This window comes from Podarcis melisellensis, assembly GCF_964234715.1.
Source record: "Podarcis melisellensis genome assembly, chromosome: 11".
Lineage (NCBI taxonomy): Eukaryota > Metazoa > Chordata > Lepidosauria > Squamata > Lacertidae > Podarcis > Podarcis melisellensis.
This window is the reverse complement of record NC_138543.1, coordinates 31,632,877-31,649,403: the sequence shown is the minus strand read 5'-3', so window position 1 is coordinate 31,649,403 and position 16,527 is coordinate 31,632,877. Positions and strand designations below refer to the sequence as shown.

Below are 16,527 nucleotides of genomic sequence, written 5' to 3'. Positions count from 1 at the left end.
CTGGACCTCAGTGTCCGGGCAGAACGATGCGGGTGGAGACGCTCCTTTAGGTATACAGGACCGAGGCCGTTTAGGGCTTTAAAGGTCAGCACCAACACTTTGAAATGTGGTTGGAAACTCAGTGGGAGAAATAACATCTCTGTACTGTATGTTATTTCCCTAAGATATGAAACTATACACACACCATACACTAACGTATGCATTTTTGTGCATGTTACTTGCTTGTAGAACTGCAAGTACAGAATTTCGTATGATGGTTGTGTTTTGGTTCACAAATTAGGTAAGTAAAAGTGAACTGAATCAAATTTCCTTCCCATCTCTACCTCTAAAAAGCTTTTCTGGTGTGTGTGCTGGGGGGGGGCACCTTCTTATGTTAGCCTAGATCAGGGGCTGGCAACATTTTTTGAGGCTGGTCCGGTCCACTTCCTGAGAGACCTCTCGGTGGGCTGGAGCGTGCGCACCCGTGTCTGAATTCAAGCTATTTCCTGTGCTCTTCCGGGTCGGAAGCACAGTATCCCCACGCCGATCCTCTCCTGTCTCTGTACCACAAGTGGAAAGGCTCAGTTCTGGGAACATAATGCAGCCCACCAGACCTCTATCTGGCTTCCTCTCCCCAGGCCACACCTCTCACGGCCTGCTTTACACCCTGAGTGTTATTACCCAGCTGAAATATCTACTTGAACTCTGATAATGCACCCTGCTTGTCTAGAAAGCAGTATGCAAGTGTGTGTAGAAACTAGCCTATAGTAAAAATATAAACTTTACATCCCTTGTTTCACACATTTTTTTCTTCTGGCTTTACTCACCACTGCAATGTGGCCCTCTGAAGCTTTCTTGGAAAGGAATGTGCCCCTCAGCTGAAAAGGAACCCTTGACCTGCTCTATCAAATGCCTTCCCAAATAGCAGAAGTTTTATAAAGCAGAGTGAGGTCCGCAATGTGGGCACCTCCTGGTGACTTGAGGGGTGGCTTGGTGACCCTGACTTCTTCCCAGTCATAGTGCCTTATTGCTTTCCTCACTGGCTTGCTTATATAGTTGAGCTAGCAGCATGTTCCATGTAGTAAATCCATATTCCTCTTTGCTATGGCTTGGGATATCACAGTGCATTAATGACTTGACTGAATATACCCATCTTCAATTACTGAGATAATAAATAGACATGGAAGTTCTACAAGTTCTGTCTGTCCCCTTCCCCCTCCATGTGTGAGTTCAAAGCAAATATGTTTATCACTCTGTTGAATTGCTTAGCAACAGCAGGTAAAGAAATTGAAGAAGGAAAAGCTAATAAGTTATAATTTATATGTGAAAAGATTGCAGGAGGCTAGTAGCACACTTCTGGCACAGTTAAGGGTTCATGCTGAGAATTCCATTCTCCCCTGGCAGCGGTTTCAAAACAATGCAATCTACAATGTTTCTAATATGTAAATTGAGCAGTGACTGGTCAAATAGTCTTCTTGCTTGGTGATTTGTTGCTCTTTTGCATATTAGCCTTCCGAGGAACTTCTGTAAATCACCCCAACGCTGAAAACAAGCAATGTGTACAGCTTCTTAATGAATTTATAGTGCAGAATCAATCTTACTAGAGCCAAATACGTTAAAAGGAAGGCAAATTTTGGAGTAGTAGCCTAATGCATTTTTTGCAGCCACCCCTCCCCCTCAAAAAAACCCCAAAACAAAAAAAAAACCTCCTTCACCAAAGCCCAAAACACCAGGAGATGTGAGAAATGATGCTTTTTTCAGAAGTCATTAATCAAATTCAAACGTTTATTTGCTTTGACAAATAATCAATTGCAATTCTATGGCTCTGGAGAATTTCCAACTGAATGATTTAATATGGTTCAGTGAATCTGATTTTGTAAATTTGATCCAAAAATATTCAATTAAAATCAGCCACTTTTCTTCCATTGCTGTAGCACAGACATGACACAGCCAACCAATCACATATAAAACCTTTCCAGCTGGGATTTAAGATTGTCTGTTCAAAGATTCAGTTCACTTGAAAGATTCTTCTAACAGCATGAACTATAATGAAGTTAGGCATAAGTACCTGGATTTAAAAAGATTTGTTCCCAGTAGTACCTCAGCTTGGGTTGCGTATATGTGGATGTTCAAAGAATTATTGTGTAGAATCCGTATCAGCAATTTATGTCATTTAAACCCTCTGAGACAAATTTGAAACTTGGAGTTTAATGTTCAAATGCGTAAAAGCACTGGTCATGTCTTTATGACAGAAGTTCACATGGTCTTGTATCTAAAGGGATTCTGTGATTTTGATAAAAGGATTCAATTATTCCCTATAGATTTTTGGGCTCAGGCTTCTTGATATTCCATCCATTAAACTGTATTTCAGCAATTTCTGGATTGATCCTATCACTCTGTGGGGAGAGTCAACAGACACATCATAACATGGGTTTCTAGGTGTCCCGTCTGTTATATTTCCACTTGCCTATTTGCATCTATTGAACCACAATCAATCAAATAAAAAATATGATGAATTAAAGGACCAGACACTCAGATATGCCTTTGCAGTATTATTCACTCAGTACAGCCAACTCATTCATACATGATAGCATATGTCCTTCCATAAAAATATTATTTAGAAAAACGGATCCCAATAATTACTACAAATTATTTACCTGCAGCCACTGTGACTGGTCACTATGCCCCGATGTCCAGGCATTCACTTTGCCTTGTTTGTCCAGACGAGCTTTTCTAGGTTCCCATGTAAACATATCCATATTGAGTGTTCTGAAGACACTGGAAGCAGTAATCTGATAATCCTGTATATGTCCCGATTTCATCCCCAGAGGTTCAGAGCAACCTACAGAATTTAAATAAGTTATTTGAGGATATCTATTTAGGCAGTCTATAAATCCAGATGTTGCTTCTCTTATACATATTTATTCAAAGTGTACAAATCTTACTGTCAGCAATTTGGAAACCTTAACAATCATTTAAAACTGTAGTTCAACAATGCATGAGCAAATAGTACTTAAGAGCATTTGAAAGAACATTTAAAAACTTTTTATTTTTTTACATACACCTTATAAAATGGTAAAGTGGTTGTATGTTTAGCTTTCTGCTTTAGGCAGAATTTGGTGGCATTCCAAGGCATCCCTGGAAATGACTGGATATGAAGAATTAATTTCAGATTGTATAAATAGCAAACAGCTTGTCTAAACCACTTAGCCAAGGCAATTCTGTATTGTCAGCCAGTAGTCATAGTTCATACTGCAGTGCTATATTAAATTTTCCATTAATTTGTTAGTTGATGAGCAGTATTAGTATCCATCAGCAATTGATTTAACTGATTTACAGCCTCCCCATTCTAATGTCAAAATCTGGAAAATAAAGCAAGTTATATTTATCTACTATGGGTATTCATTTGTCACCATGATACTCTTTTGCCATGCTACCTACCCATTAAGGAAAAGTTGTTTTCCAGTGTACTATATTTATACCACTCTGCATTCTTTCATAAATCCCATGTCTCTGTCTTTCTCAAAGCATCTAAACTTTTGTTCAGGTATATTTATTTAGAAATGGCATTTTTCAGCAGGATTGTGCAGATTATAGATATTATAGCAAAAGAAAGAAAGTCACAGGGAGTCATCTGTTAAAGCAGTCTTGCCAACTCACTATCATGTCTTCCTCTGCAAGCAGATGTTCTTTGAAGGTTTTTGCATCTTGATCTGACCTTGACCTGACCACTAGTTGGAGACCTCTACCGGAATGATAGCGCAGTGTGATCATCACTATAGAATTGACTTCATTTGATGCCTTTATAAAACACTTCAACTGAACCCAATGATTTGTTGCTCCAGTTTTTATCTCTTGATGCCTTTTTAAAAAAACGTGAAATTCAGAGTCTTGCATTATGCATCAGCCAAACATGGTTGTGCGCACTGTCCTGGTTCTTACTGCACAGCCGTAATTAGTTGGGGCCAGAAGTGGTGGGATTTTATGGTGAAATTATTTTCATTCTTGTATGCTCTGTTTTATATGTGTTTTATGTAACCTAAGTAACTTGTGATATCTGACAACTGACAAATGAAAATGATAAAATATGAACAAACAAATGCAATTCTAAACAGGAATCTGTTTTAATACATACTAAATTATGTCTCAGCATCTTAAAAAGCAGAGACATCACCTTGCTAACAAAGGTCTGTATAATTAAAGCTCTGGTTTTCCCAGTAGTGATGTATGGAAGTGAAAGCTGGACCATAAAGAAGTCTGATTGCCGAAGAATTGATGCATTTGAATTATGGTGCTGGAGGAGAATCTTGAGAGTCCCATGGACTGCAAGAAGATCAAACCTATCCATTCTTAAGGAAATCAGCCCTGAGTGCTCACTGGAAGGACAGATCCTGAAGCTGAGGCTCCAATACTTTGGCCACCTCATGAGAAGAGAAGACTCCCTGGAAAAGACCCTGATGTTGGGAAAGATGGAGGGCACAAGGAGAAGGGGACGGCAGAGGACGAGATGGTTGGACAGTGTTCTCGAAGCTACCAGCATGAGTTTGACCAAACTGTGGGAGGCAGTGGAAGACATGAGTGCCTGGCGTGCTCTGGTCGATGGGATCACGAAGAGTCGGACACAACTAAACGACTAAACAACAACAACAACAACAGATTATGTGTTTATGTATTGTTTCATAGTTTTTGGTATGGTGATAATAAAATTAACTGCAACTGTTACTTATTTCAAATATTTATATTCTGCCCATCACCTGAAGAGCCAAGAGCTGAAACACATACTGATTAACAGGACTAAGTATAAACATTACACTGTTGTAGTTTATGCTCTGGAGATTTTGAGCAAGCAGAACTGAATCAAAATTCTTTTCATGCATCAGATTAGTTGATAGAACCTTGCACCAGAAATGAGCATACCAGTCAAGGAAGCTGGCAGCAGTCCCTAATAGGTCAGAATGTTTAAGTTGATACTCTCCAATCCCTATCCATTCTATTTAATTTATTGGTTAATTGAAAGATTTTTAAACTGGGTAGACAACTTTGATAAGCCAGGGATGGGAAATCTGCAGTCCTACAGAGTTGGACTCTAGCTGCTCTCAGTTCCAGCCAGCATGGGAAATTGTCAAGGATGATGGGAATTGTACTCCAGCATCATCTGAAGGTTGATAGGTAGACCATCGATTACTTGTTGATCTAAGCAAGTATAAGGCCTGTTCCTGTGGATTTTCAGCCACCATTTATTTCAATCCCTGTTTGAATGCTAAGCAACACTCAGTTCTTTGGTTCCTTATCAATGATCCTTGGGCTTGTCAAAACTTTGACTGACTTGTCAAAATTCTGATTTGATCTATTGCTGGGAAACCGGGTCCTCACTTAAAAAAGGCACGTATTGCGGTTAGACACCCTGTGTTGTGGGTGGGTACAACTGGTAAGCCACAACATCCGATTGGTAGATCCAATTTGGCCAATGTGACGCAGTTCAAATGGTTTGAGATTCCTATTTATGCCCAGAGCTTCCTATTTCAGTGTGTGCATTCGGAACACCTGCCCATCTCTCCCTACTTTTAGGGCTTGTTGTGCTTGACCTTGCTATGCCGTCATCTGTCGTCTGTTGTTGGGACAGAGGCACGGCAGGAATTTTCCCCACTTGGCTGATTGGCTGTTGCCATTTGGGTTTTGTCTGTCGCGTAGCAAATCGTCACAACTTGTAAGGTTGTGGATAGGTTCTGGTTCAGGTGATAGGGATGGGCGAACACTCTCACCATCCCTATGTGTAGGGTATTCCATTAAAGGAATCCAGGGACTCGTTGGTTTGGTCAGCCACTGTGAGGGGGTTGTGCCCGTGCCTGAGTCTAGGGGGACATTTGGGTGGCAGAGTTAGCCCGTTCCCAGCTTTCTGCTTATCCAGGTGTTCACCCTTGGCTGACCTATGCTGGAACCCTGGGTCAGCACTACCTGCATGGCAGGGAGCTAGCCAAACCAGAGCCTATGCGACCAGTCACTTTCAGTAATCAATAAAGTTGTGGCCTAAATTCTGCCAAAAACCAAACCAAAAATTTGGGTAAAGTGTGGATTTATTTAGGGGGGAGGTTTCTGGGTCTGAACATGCAAATGAGTCACTGCTTGGATGGCTGTGTACACATCACCACTTACTCTGGCTCTAGTGCCCTCCCACCTCTGGCTTTTGAAACAGTGTGCATACGATGTTACCCACAATGCTGAGCTATCTTGTAGTTTATTGAGACATACTACTGTTTGATTGCTCTACCCTCAAACTAAGCTTTAATCTTCAAAGCCATATTCACTTTGAAATTGAGCTGAGGTGTGTACATTTGAGACAGCCATTGGTGACGCTTCATGAATGTGTGGTGCTGGGCCGTGGAAACAAAGCAGGTAATGTGCATCGGATGAAGACCCCCCCACCCCCTCTGTGATGTGTATAACAGCATGCAAACACAACCTGCAACACAGCAGGGGGAAAAGGCCTACCTGCACTTTAAGCCACTATTGTGTCTATAGCCTAATATGCCCCCGTTTTATGGCATCTCTCTTCCCCCACCCTACACTTGTTTTCCCCACAGGATGTGAGTGGTGAAGCAACATCTTTTTGTATTTCTGAAGTATGTTATTTGTAGGTTTTCTAAGGACTGCTATTGATTTTCAAGGGCATTTCTCCTTGGGAACTGCATTTCATTTTTAGCATTTCTCCAGATTAAAAAAAAAAAGCTGAGGCATTCTGAGACAAAAATGGTAGCAGTGATATACACAGATAGTAATATGTGAATTTAAAATGCTGAAACTCCTACACCACCTACAATTTAAATGACTATGAAGCCAAGCTGAAATGGTAAAGGAAACTTAATTGAACTTTCTTTTTTTTAAGCCCTCCCTTGCCTAAGTCCAGGTAAACCACTGTAAAGATCCCCCAATCAGCAATTTATCATCCCTTTATACAATCAATTCAAGAGCCCAACAATAAATAACTTTAAACATAAAGGTTTATGCTATTTTTAAAAAGATGGTAGTCCATTAATGACAAGAACCGCTTGAAGCTAGCTATCCTACTTCCGAAATCAAAGTGTGTGGATATTTATGCATTCAAGGATGTACAAAGTGTAAGGACTATATTTTGACTGCAGCTCCATACTTGGGGGTTTATATTGCAATGGTATGGGATATAAGGAAATATCATTTAATTGCTTCAACTGTCCCACACCAGTAAATGGTATCTTATTTTGTCATACAAATAGCATTTTATTGAACCTGATGCCAGCTACGATGTTGCTGGCCTTCAGCTTCAATGAGCTCCAGACTGCATGGCAACAGACAGGGATGAGGGGACTGCAATAGTCTGACAGAAGCCTTGATTTAAGTGCTAGCCTGGTTCTTCTCAGTAATTCTGCTCTCTGGTGGTTGTTTTTTGTATGTCTCTTCATTTAATGTTACATTTATATCCCATCTTCCTTCTAGTGAGCTCAAGGTGGCATACACCCCCCCAACTCTTTTAATGTTATATTGTCACGGTCTGGTTCACGGGCAATCGAAGTCCCGGAAGGGGACGTCAGGACCGGGGGCAAGATGGCAGTGTGGGAGCAGGAACTGAAGTCCAGAAGCCAGGAGTCAGGAAGCCAAGAGTCCGAGGGTCAGAGAGCCGGGAGTCAAGAAGCCAAGAGTCTGAGGGTCAGGAAGCAAGGAGGCACGAACTGAGGGGGTCTGAGGATCAAGAAGCAGGGAGTCAAGAAGCCGAGGTTCAAGGATCAGAAAGCAAGAAGCCAAACGCAGCAAGGCAGGGAGTGTGTTGCTGTGGCAAAGAGCCGAAGGGAAATGCTGACCTTATATCCCTTCCTAGCTCTTGCCACCAGGTGCTGTGAGTTACCAATCGGCCTCACCTGTGAGGCCGCACCTTGACTATTCAGAACAAACTTAGGAAGGCCCCAGTTCTGCAAAGTCCTATTGGTCACAGGGCCTGGCTCCTGACATATATTCACAACAACCAGTGCTTTTTTCTGGGGGGACACAGGGATACGCATACGCCTGAACATTTTGTGAATCTAAGTTTGGCCTCATTGAGGGGCAGTATTTCAATACGAATAGGAAACTGAGAGTGCCCCTAAACATTTTTTTAAAAGAAAAAAAGCACTGACAATAACCATGTGAAACAGTTTAGACCAGGGGTTGTTAACCTGGTCCCTACCACCAGTGACCAGGTCCCTACTGCCAGTGGGCATTTCAGGATTCTAAGTGGGGAGTAGGGGTTTCTACGGCACAAGCTGAATCCTCCTTCCATTGAGCACTGGTGGGCGGTAAGGAAATTTTACCATTAAGAAAGATGTATTAGTGGGCGGTAGATATAAAAAAGTTGACTACCCTTGGTTTAGACCCAAGGTCACTCAGGAAGCTTCATAATCTGCATGGCCAATGTGAATCCTGTGATATGGTTTTTGGTGTATAAATATGTTTAGCTTTTTTGTTATTCTTGTTAATAGTGTTACATAGATGGTAATTGTTTTATTTGGGATTGTTTTACTGATGATTTGTTAAGTACTCTATACAATTTATGCTGTATTTGTGATGTTCCATTCCGTTATTTTTATCTTTTGTTTGTAAGCCGCTTTGGGATTTATTTGAATAAAAAACAGCATAGAAATAGAATCAATCAATCAATAATAAAAATAAAAAATAACAATAACAATAACCAAGAGGGAATTTGATTCCTGGTCTCCCAGGTCCATCACTCTAACCCCTACAACACATTGGTGAGTCCACATTTCAAGACGTTCGCTCCACACTGAATGATGACTGTGTCATTACCTTAGCTTGAGCTATTTAGTCTGACTCAAGCATTGTGGGTTAAACCAGAGAGCCTAGGACTTGCCGATTAGAAGGTCAGCGGTTCAAATCCCTGCGACGGGGTGAGCTCCCATTGTTCGGTCCCTGCTCCTGCCAACCTAGCAGTTTGAAAGCACATCAAAGTGCAAGTAGATAAATAGGTACTGCTCCGGTGGGAAGGTAAATGGCGTTTCTGTGCACTGCTCTGGTTCGCCAGAAGCGGCTTAGTCATGCTGGCCACATGACCCAGAAGCTGTACGTCGGTTCCCTTGGCCAATAAAGCGAGATGAGCGCCGCAACCCCAGAGTCGGTCACAACTGGACCTAATGGTTAGGGGTCCCTTTACCTTTACCAAGCACCCTTCAGGATGTACCACTCACAGATTATACTATCACATGCATGGGGCCACACCAACTAACCTTGCCTCTGACAACAATCCTTCTGGCTTGCCTGACCCTTGGCGGCTGCATATACAGCTTGAATGCCTGCAACAGGGAAGCCTTTGTGATGGCAAGGGCAGAACTACTTGACTTGTCCCTACTAGCTGACAAATTATTACAATTTTTTGAGAAGTGCTTCTGAAAACGTCTTCAGCATGGAAACTTATTGTGTTTCTATTTAAATAAGCTTCCAGATGGTTTTCCAGACAGATTTTTAATTTTCCTGCACATTCAGATGGGTTTGATGCAAGTCCTTTACTAGAAATATTTACAGCATTTTTATGATACCAAGTCTGCTGTGGTATTCCTTCCAAGAAGGGTCCACTAGACCTGTTCCCCTGAAATGGATCAGACAGCTTGTTCATACTTGTTCTGCAAGGCGTCACCAATTCTTTGAATAGCTTATCTTGGTAGTTGATTTGGAAATGTCAGTGCTGAACTGCTATAGTTTTCAGAATATTATTTTTCTTAAATAGTTATGAAGTTTCATGATTTATGATTTTACTTATTTTTTTACTTTAAATTGTTTGAAGACCATGTAGTAGAAAACAGCCCATGAATTTAAAATGTAAGAAAAGAAGTAAATCGAATATAGTTAACCAAATGAATTTAAATGTAAGCTAATTGCATGGAGCAGGTTCCTGTCAAAGTAAAGAACTCTTGAGGAATACTTGATATATTATGCTTGTGGGTGTACACCTTAAACCTCTTACATGCATGTTTGTAAAAGTATGTCTTAAATTGAGTTATATAGTGAAAAGGGGAAATATATATACTAGCAAGCCAGAAATGGTCATAGCTCCTTGCTATATATATTTACAATCGAAATTACAAGTTAACTGCCACGTAGTATTTGTTCCATGGAAATCAATAGCATATAAAAGTTTTTAAAATTCCCATTGATCTTATTTTCCTTAGCTGTGTTGAGCACCTTTGCAGGATATAAATTTAGACAGGAAATAACTTTAGTAAGTAAATAAAGAGGCCCTATTATGAACTGAGACACTCTATGGCCTTTCATCCCAAACAAAGTTAGATCACCAGAAACTAAAGAACATTCATTTATCCTTAAACATAATTGTACTTATGTTCCAGCAATTGTTCTAGAGAGCCTGAGCACCATGACAGTTCAGAGGTATAATGACCTTGAAACAAGATGAGGCCCCTGAAATGGATTCACTTAGAAGCTTTCACAGTTCTTTGAGCAAAGCAATTCCTAGTCATTCTGGCAAGGACTTATTCTAAATTGTGCTCCTATAGATGGGAGACACCTCAAGAAGAAAATCTAATACACCAAAGCACCTGGACACAATTTTCTATTTACTTTCGAATCTATCTGTATTGGAAGAGGGCCACAGTGAGATTAATGCATTAACTTTTCATTTTGGAACTTGGTTTTGTTGTCACTCGAGGACCAGGAATTATGTAACATAGGCTGCTTTGATATATTACTAGTGCCCTGGCTGGCTGTTTGTACAGTAAGAAGGCAGTCATATAAAAATAATCTCCAAACAAATTTACTGTAGCAGTTGCCATATGAAAATAATGCTGGTACTTTGACAAAAAAAATGGAGAATTTTATGTGTTTCATTGAATCTGCAAGGGAATGAAGCTTTTGTGCAAAAAGGAGCTGGGTCAGGCTTTACATTTTTGTGCTGTGACCCTTCCACACAAAAAACTTTGAAAGGGTTGATATTGGCTCCACTAGTTCATTTACTTCTGCTACAAGGCACAATGAAGGATTCTGTTCGAAAGCAACAAAACAAAATCAAATCAAATCTCATCAAATGCAACCAGGCTCAGCAGCAGACCTAATTTCACCTGGAAAGTTCTGGGAATGCAGTTAGAAAACTCTTGCAAGCCTCAAGTTTCTTATAGCCTACAGTCCCAATAAGCTGCATAAAGTAGAAGTTATTGACTCGTGACCCAACAGAGAATTCTGTGACTGCAAATGCCGACATGGCAGGTGTGGTTTTCAAAGTGCTGCATATCAGAAGATGCACCTGATAAACCTCTCTATGCTAGCCAGTTATTAAAAGTAGTAAAACACAAACAATTCAAAACCAGGTGTGTGTCTTTCAAAATGGTAATCAAATATAAATTTAGAGGAGAGGGGATGTAGATAAGGGGAGGCTACCATTTCAGGTGTATGCAAACATCTCAAACACCAGCTAATTCTAGTAAATAAACAAACAGATTTGGCATTTGAAGTATGTACATAGTTGTAGATAAATTCATAATGTTTTTAGGTATTGCTTAAAGTGACCTTTCTTGTTATTATAAGTATTGCAGCAACATACCTGATAATTCACAGCCAAGAAGTTCCATTCGCAAAGTGCAATGCCTTCTACAAACCTGAGGATATAATCGTATGTACTGAGATTTTATTGGTGGGGTGAAAGAATTTGCGTAAGGCGTATTATTATCCACATTCCCACGGAACACCTATGACAAAACACAACAGATTGTAAAATGCATTTGAATGGCAATATGGGTCAATAAAGTTCACGATTACATACAATTATTTAGTGTCAACAGAAGGTCTGCTGTCCTCATTTGATGGATGTGGCAGGAGTAAAACAAAATGCAACTGAAGATGGGTGAATACAGGCAACCTACCATTAAGAGGTAACTTTGAAGTCATGTGGAAGTGGGGAATATCCTGCCAAGTAGTGGTGAGAATTGTACCATTCCCTTGTTTCCCTGGATTTCTAATTGGTGGGACATTATGGATGGAGTTTCATGCATATTTAGATACAGTAGTACCTTAGGTTAAGAACTTAATTCATTCTAGAGGTCAGTTCTTAACCTGAAACTGTTCTAAACCTGAGGTACCACTTTAGCTAATGGGGCCTCCTGCTGCCGCCGCACCGCCAAAGCACAATTTCTGTTCTCATCCTGAAGCAAAGTTCTTAACCCGAGGTACTATTTCTGGGTTAGCGGAGTCTGTAACCTGAAGCGTCTGTAACCCGAGGTACCACTGTATCCACCTTGGTAAGTTCCACTCAGTAAATAGTTGTGTGCACACATCCATTGGTAAATAGTGGAACTGGAGTAGGGATCATGTGTGGCATGGAAATAATATCTCTTTGAGCAGCAGTAGTTTAGTTTGGATAGGGTCCTTAAGCAGGACTGGGTATCATTATAGTATATTAAGGATCTGAAACCTTTACAGGCACAGAGGTTAACATACCTCTGTGGTTCAAACTACACGTGACATGAGACATTTGAGAACGGATATCCCAATAAACTTTTTAAAATTTAAAAAGTGGATGTGGGCCATGGTGCAAGGGGAGTACAACCCTTTCCTCCTGCATTACAGCCCTGATCCAAATTGCTCCTCCATCCCCACAACTGCTTTTAAAATATAGAGGGGAAAACATATTGGCAATATCTGGAGCGCTAATAGTGCTCTGGGGGACTGGAGCAGTGGAATCTGGATTAGGTATCCTTGCTGCAGGGATGAAGGACTTGCTCCCTCTCCTCTCCCCCCTTGTGATAGCCCCAATCCAAATCACTCCCCCAAATGTTTCTATGAGAAGAGAAATTGTGTTGAGACCTAATTTGTGTGTCTGCCCTTCTATACATCTCTTCTTAAGAGTTACGTGGAATGGGCTACTTTGCATTTAGGGTTTTTAATTTTTTTAAATTGTGTCTGCAATAGTTTTTGTAGTATGGTATGCCGTGCTGCTGAAAGAATATTGTCCTTTCAAGGGTTAACCAATTGCCAACATAACAAAACTAAATGGAGAGCAGACAAGTAATTACTGGTCAGCTAATTAAAATGAAAACCATTTAAATATAAGAAACAGAATTATTATAGCCTTGTAATGCTATATTTATAAAACAATCAAAGTAGAGGAAAGTCTTACTCAATGTAAAATGTCGATTTATTCCAGTATTTCCCAGAATAAAATCTATCAAGGAAAAAAGGTCTCAATAAACCCACTTTCTGCTATAAGGCAGTAAAATCCCTTCACTAAATTGCTATTTAAAATGCTTTTATACTGATGACAATGACTTACCATATCTTCAGTTGTGCCTTTCACTTTGTATGTTGCCCATAATTTCCCATCATTACTATATGCAATTTTGTATGATTTTATATATTCTGGGCTTCCGATTCTCTTGGCACCTTGAGTTATAACACCAGTGATTCTCATCTTCCTCTGCAGGTTTATCTGAAATTATAATAATGTGTTATCAGTGACCACCAATGGTGGGATGATTGGTATTATGATGCTTCATTTAGATTTTGGTAAAATGTCTGCTTTGGCTGCATTTCTCTAATATACTGAATTTCCATCTGTCTGAGGCTTCATTTGGGCTAGAGATTAGCCCTAAAAGATAGAACACTGTATTCATTTCAGAGGAGATTAGATACTAAAGCAGGGATGGGGAAAACTGTGGCACTGCAGATGTTGCTGAAATTCAACTCCCATCAGCCCTAGCCAGCATGGCCAAGGGCCAGAGATGACGGGAAGACTAGTTCAGCAACATCTGCAGAGCCACCTGTACTAAAAAATAACAATCTTTCTTACAATGTTTTTCAGTTGCAAGTAAATAAATGCACGTATAGGAAATAATATAGAATAAAATCTCTTTCACAAGTTGATTTCCAGTCTGGCAATCAGGTTCATGTTGTGCTCACTGGTATTACTCCTGGAATTTGTTGTTTAATCTCATTTCAAGAAAAAAACCCAAAACAAACAAACATAGCATGCACAAATGCATTATGTCCCCTACAAGGTGCAGGACGGCTAAAGAAACACAGTTCTCTGTGCAAATCATCATACACCAAGGATCCCAAAAGTGGTCAATACTGATTCCCTGGGTTCAATGAAACAGTGCAGGGGGTGGGGGTCGAATAAAGACCTAAGGGTTGAAAAGGGCCTGAGTTGGGAAAGAAGTTTATGATGTACAGTATAGTGAAAAAAATAATAATCAGGAACTATGAGCCTCAAAAATGTAGCTCCAGCATGTATTCTTATTCTTATTTATTATTTATTAAACTTCTGTACCGCCCTTGACCCAAGGATCACATGATGGTTTACAATATGAAAGCACAAAAATACACAGCATGATAGGAACCAAAACAATACTTCCCACAATACCTTCCCTGTACAGATTGTACCTCATTTGCCAATGAGGAATTTCTGCATTTAAGAGGTATTTAACTTTTAACCAATTTATTAATTGATGATTAATACATTGAGATTATAGATAGATATTTCTTGACTACGGGCCTAAGGATTTGGATTGGCATCGATTACAACTTCATAAGCTCATCAAGCAGCCACTCAAGTGCTTAGGAAACCCTGCTTTGGTGCTGCATTGTGGCGTTCTCCCATTCAGGGTTCTCCTTAGTCAGCCATGCTTTCCTCCCTGATCACTGCCAAGCTTCAGGGGCCCTGAACAAGATGCCTTTTGGGGCAGGCAGCATGATACCCTGACTGTGGTGTAGTGGTTAAGAGTGGTAGACTCATAATCTGGTGAACCGGGTTCACGTCCCTGTTCCTCCACATGCAGCTGCTGGGTGACCTTGGGCTAGTCACACTTCTGTGAAGTCTTTCAGCCTCACTCACCTCACAGAGTGTTTGTTGTGGGGGAGGAAGGGAAAGGGGATTGTTAGCCGCTTTGAGACTCCTTAGGGTTGTGATAAAGTGGGATATCAAATCCAAACTTTTCTTCTTATTCTCTGCTGGCAGTTTCTCCCTTCACCCCCCCTGCTGTTGTCCCGGACACTCTGCTTCCTCCATTAGAGGAAAGAAACATTAGAAATGGCCCCTTTCTCTCCCCATACACATTTAAATATTTACAATTCGGGTCAGGCTGTCTGATGAATTGTTCAGAGAGGTGACGAACAAACCTACAATCTTCGTTGTCTGAGAGTGCCAATGAGCTGCCCACCTAAGCCCTCATCTACTGCCACTGTCTCTGGCAATTTTGGGGGCCTCATGGTTTGGGGCCCTGAATTTATATCCCAGCCCTAATGGCACAAAATTGGATGCATCATCATCATCAGAATACATTCCATTGGGAGGACAACTGTGCCTTACAAAGGTAGTATATCCCTCACTTAATAAATAAAACAAATATTCCATTCTATGACCTGTGAGCATGCTCAATACTCATTGGGCCGTCCTGCCAAAAAATAAATAAATGTATGCATGTCTGCAAATCTTTGGGTTTCTCCAACCCTGTTCTCCACACCCTTTTGGGTGTGGATGTTGCCACTTTAACTGCAAAATGACCTATAGTAAGATCTGAACTTTGGAAATATAGTTATTTTCATGTTATTCACTGAGGAAAATACACTATCTATTAGTAATCCAGCTTCTGTTGATGTGTATAAGGTTCCATGTTACTCACAAAGAGTGCTTTTTTCTGGGGGTACGCAGGGGTATGCATACCCCTAAACATTTTGTGAATCTAAGTTTGGCTGCATTGAGGGGCAGTATTTCAATATGAGTAGACAAATGAGAGTACCCCTAAATATTTTTTTTAAAAGAAAAAAATCACTGGTCACAAAAGAAACAAAGCCGTGTTTTCCAGCTATGTGGAGAGCAAAATTGGTTACTTGTCTACTTAAATACACATTTTTCTCTATGTAAATATGCTTGGGTCTCACTGCCTCACTGGCTGGGTGGTATATGACAAAATAATAATGGTTCTTCATAAGTTCTATGCAATCAAAATTAGCAATTTCTTCTAGATTTTTTTTTATACTTCTGCAAAACAAAGTTGGTTAGGAATCAGGACTCCCTCTTATTTCCCTCCAATGAATAAATCTGTTCTGCACTACATTTTGGAGCAACCAAACAAGTAAAAATGTAAATAGACTCACAGGGTTAAAAAAAACCACATGGTTAAAAGTTTGTGTTTAGCTATTTCAGTGAAATGCCTTATTTTTCTCTGCAAGTGAAAAGAATGCAAATGGTGTATGTTTCATATTCACCAATACACAAAATTTGTTTGATTTATGACCCATAAGAAATAGTACGTTAGATGATTGGTTATCCAAACAAAGCATAATTATTCCTAAATTCCCTGCCAGCTCCTTTGACTTCTGGGAATAAATTAACCTAAATTTACAACTTTATGAAGGAATGGAAAGGAGAAAATTCTGGTCATGCCTTTTTCAATATTGATTTTTAAAGAAGTAATACATTTTCAACTATGTTTATTGTTTGCTGCTTATTGTTTATATAGCTTATTTTCATCCTTGTAGCGTAATTGTTTTTAACATCCCTGCCACAAATAATTTGCATGGTAACAG

At 40.1% G+C, this 16,527-nt stretch overlaps 1 protein-coding gene across 1 annotated transcript in view; it reads right to left on the bottom strand.

Moving 5' to 3' along the window:
- Positions 1–16,527, bottom strand: part of EDIL3 (EGF like repeats and discoidin domains 3) — a 221,698-nt gene that overhangs the window by 49,032 nt on the left and 156,139 nt on the right. The window contains exons 7-9 of the mRNA XM_081930173.1: positions 13,274–13,429; positions 11,549–11,693; positions 2,637–2,821 (exon numbers count right to left, since the gene is read on the bottom strand). Coding sequence (XP_081786299.1) covers positions 2,637–2,821; positions 11,549–11,693; positions 13,274–13,429 — 486 coding nt within the window. The remainder of the gene's footprint in view (positions 1–2,636; positions 2,822–11,548; positions 11,694–13,273; positions 13,430–16,527) is intronic.